At 34.9% G+C, this 3,632-nt stretch overlaps 1 protein-coding gene across 1 annotated transcript; it reads left to right on the top strand.

Annotated features, from left to right (window-relative positions):
- The first annotated feature begins 374 nt into the window (after positions 1 to 374).
- On the top strand, positions 375 to 3,415 carry LOC145213526 (ras-related protein Rab-27A-like). The gene is made up of 7 exons (XM_080081839.1): positions 375 to 505; positions 676 to 773; positions 987 to 1,066; positions 1,235 to 1,338; positions 1,458 to 1,581; positions 1,705 to 1,788; positions 1,918 to 3,415. Exons 1-7 carry the CDS (start codon positions 430 to 432, stop codon positions 2,039 to 2,041), a joined length of 690 nt encoding a protein of 229 aa, XP_079937965.1. The 5' UTR covers positions 375 to 429; the 3' UTR covers positions 2,042 to 3,415.
- Positions 3,416 to 3,632: the final 217 nt, after the last annotated feature.

The raw sequence follows: 3,632 nt of genomic DNA, 5'->3' as shown, positions 1-3,632 counted from the left end.
TTTGCTCATTTAAAATGTTTTTGCTGTTGGTTTTTGCAATTAACATTGAGTTAGCAAATATTAATAAACTGTGCAGCATTTTATAAAAGTTCCATAAACGTTACTTTTGTCTTCACCTACGCATTGCAACTGTGGTTACTTTCAAGATGAAAAAGCTTTGATTAATTCATAAACCATATTTAAAGCTTAAGGACAAGACTTAAGATCCATCAGAGGCAGCAATAAGTGTTTGACTGATGGCATGACATACGGTATTAATTTTGCTATTCGAGTGAAAAAACGTTCAATGTTACAATGGCACATTTGTAGAGCTAGATACTATATTTACTATAATGTGTAAGGTGCAATGTAGAATGGACATATATACTAATTATTTTGATATTTCTAAACAGCAGATGATTTAAATTTTAATAAAAACAATCAACAAGTATGGCGAATGGTACTGAACAAATGCATAATACTGAGTATGACTATTTGATCAAGTTTCTTGCCCTTGGTGATTCAGGTAAATAAGTTTCAGTCTGATGAACAAAAAATTGTCAAATTAGTATTGTTATATCTTGTATCAGCAACTTAACCACACAATTTAATTATATATAGTGTCATTTTTTTGCAGTACGCCTGTTGTTTATTGTTATGTGGTTTTAAACTTGTGTGTATTCATTTTTGATTTAGGTGTTGGAAAAACATCGTTTCTATTTCAATACACTGATGGAACATTTGAAAGCAAATTTGTGACAACAGTGGGAATAGATTTTAGAGAAAAACGAGTTGTAGGTTTAAACTATACATGCTGTCAAGCAAATATGTTAATAGTATACCTACATGCCAAATTTAGTTGATATTTGGAAGTAGAAATCAAGTGATATGCAAATGAGATCGAATAAGTTTGTAAATTTTTGTTGGATAAAGTCTGTTTCACTTCATAGAAGAATATGTGACAGATATTATTTAAAAAAAAATTAAATACTTAAGTCACATTTTAGAGTTACCGACCCTCTGGAGTAGATGGTGGTCGAGCACAACGGATTCATTTGCAATTGTGGGACACTGCAGGACAGGAAAGGTCATGAAAAAAAATGATGTTGTAGTTTATCTATGTTTGTTTGTTATTAAAAGTATTTATATATAGTTGTTTACTGTTCATTAACAATGATACATGGGTTTTGTGTTTGTGTGCAGATGTAGCCAAAGTGCAGATGATTTTAACAATTTGTTTACTGTGTACTTTTAGATTTCGAAGTCTTACCACTGCTTTCTTCAGGGATGCTATGGGATTTTTGCTTTTCTTTGACTTGACAAGTGAACAAAGCTTTCTGAACATTAGAAACTGGTTAGGTTAGTAGTTTATGTTTATGCCAGTTTTTGACCAACCTTGATTACTAAATATTTATTTCCTCTGTTGTTTTTATGTTGTGATACAAGCCCAAATTCAGACCAATCTTCTGTTTGTTTAGATCAACTTCGTCAGCATTCCTATTGTGAGTCACCTGATATAATACTTTGTGGAAACAAAAATGACCTGGGTGAAATGCGGGCTGTGTCTGAAGACAGAGCAAGGGAGTGTGCTGAATCTTATGGGTAGGTCAAAGATTGGCATATCTTAGAGATATATTGCCAGGTCATATAAACGAATTTGTTTTATGTGTGCATGTTTCAAAATACATCAATGATTGGATAAAAATGCCTAAACATTTTTGACAGACTTCCATACCTGGAAACAAGTGCAGCAACTGGAGAAAATGTGGAGAAAGCTGTAATGCTTTTACTTAACCTTGTCATGAAAAGGTAAAAATCACGTTTTTTAATTTTTTCAGTTCTGTATTGGAAACTAAAGTTTTTGTTTCTGAATTTTTAAAGACTAACTTAAAAACAGTTTGTAAGGAAGTGTTTTGAATTCGGTTTAACTGTTTTTAGAATGGAAGAGGTCGTAGACAAAACAATGTTGCCCACTCAATACAGTGGAAAACCTGATTCTGGAAGTGCACCAACCAAGCTTGAATCAAACCCTGAAAATAAAGAATCGGGTTGCCCATGTTGAGCTATTAACTCTCACAAAACAATAAATTAGCAAAGTCCCATATCCAGTGTAGTGTAGTTGTCCAAAAATTGTGTTCTGCCAAATACCCAAATCCGAATAGATTACGCAACGGTACACGGTTCTTCATCACCAACGCTAAGCCTGTTAAATCGCACGAGTTTTTCGTCACATCGGTTTGGAAAATCGTCAAGCGTGACGCAATGCGCCACCGCCCTTGTTTGCCCTGTGCAGTTAGGCCTTCCACGAATTCAGGCAAGTTTGTAGTGGTGTTAAACGGTTTGCTGTCCTGTAAAATTTTCATATGATCGAGCGCACATTTTGCACCTTGTTAATTTTTTTCGTTATTTACTTGCACAGTATAAACCTTTTTATTGAAACGATACATGAAATGGTTTCTTTGTTTTTGCAGTTCCCTAATATTTAAACGACATCAAATTAATTGTGCCATTCCTGTAGCAGCAGTATGTCTGCTTGTTGTTATTTTTGTCTAATATTTCATGCAGTAATTTATATAATGGTTAAGAATCTGCAGTTGTCCTTTTGGTTTGAAATAGATATGATTGTGAAATGAAAAATCGCTTTTTGGCTTTTTGTTTGTTTTGTCAGACGCGACGCCAAAGTGCCAGAAACTAAAAGCGTTGCGATCTCCTCATACAAAAGTATGTTTAATGCTCGGGTAGCTACTTTCCTTGCTTCAAAAAGTTATAAATGCATTTTTTCAACTACCGCAGTGTGTATATTTCTCACGCAATCTGAACTGACATATTTCAGTCTGCTACCTTTTCCAATTACTGTAAGTGACACGCTCTCCGTTTTATTGGCTTTCTGATCGACCTGCCATACATAATGTATGCCCATAGCTAACGGCGTGCTGTGCGCATACCCACGAAATGGACAAATCCGCAATGTGCGAATTTACCCACAGGGAAATATTTCGCGTGTCGTGTGGGGTTATCGCCTTCCAGTACAATGACCGCATTTTAATACAGCCCCAGTTTTCGAGTTCCTTTATTTGTCGGGGATTTGTTTCCAGTAATGAAACATGAAATTCTTTACAATATTAATTTAGCAATATGAAACGCTTGGCAAATGTGTTGTTGCAATAACCCTAGTTTTGTAAATTTTAGACCAAGGTTTTGTTTGCGCGATTTTAAACTTATTTGTATGCTGTGCTTTTTTGACTTTGATGCTTTTATTAGAGTTGTATATTATTAAAAATATGTTGCGTTCTTTGGTGCAAAGTACTCTTTCCCTAATTATGTAGCGCATTGCAGTAGTGTTCACCTGTATTTGCAGCGGACCAACGATTTTCTAACGTTTGGTTTACGTTTTCACCTATTTTCTGCATTTTGTACATAAATATTCCTAGAAAGACCTGCGTCATTTTGGAGTTTATATTGTCAGCAGACAAGAACTCATTTAATTGAGGATAATTTGTGCGCCGTTTTGTGGAACCGGTGACTTATAAAATCCGTACGAGTGAATTGTGGTTGTAAATGTCCTAATTGTCAGCAGTAAACCGATTTAAGTTGTGTCTTTAACGTGCTTAGGCTCAAGTGTCACACGTTTTAACCTAAACACACACGAATCT

This window comes from Phallusia mammillata, chromosome 2 (assembly GCF_965637545.1).
Source record: "Phallusia mammillata chromosome 2, kaPhaMamm4.hap1.1, whole genome shotgun sequence".
Taxonomy (NCBI): Eukaryota; Metazoa; Chordata; class Ascidiacea; order Phlebobranchia; family Ascidiidae; genus Phallusia; species Phallusia mammillata.
Note: the sequence above shows the minus strand (reverse complement) of the source record. Positions and strands in the feature narration are given on the sequence as shown.

Bases quoted from the DNA above. Each gene is read 5' to 3' on its own strand.
- LOC145213526 (XM_080081839.1), top strand. From the start codon at position 430: ATGGCGAATGGTACTGAACAAATGCATAATACTGAGTATGACTATTTG. The intron at 506-675 runs GTAAATAAGTTT...TTTTTGATTTAG, and splicing joins TCTTGCCCTTGGTGATTCAG to GTGTTGGAAAAACATCGTTT. The intron at 1,789-1,917 runs GTAAAAATCACG...AACTGTTTTTAG, and splicing joins CTTAACCTTGTCATGAAAAG to AATGGAAGAGGTCGTAGACA.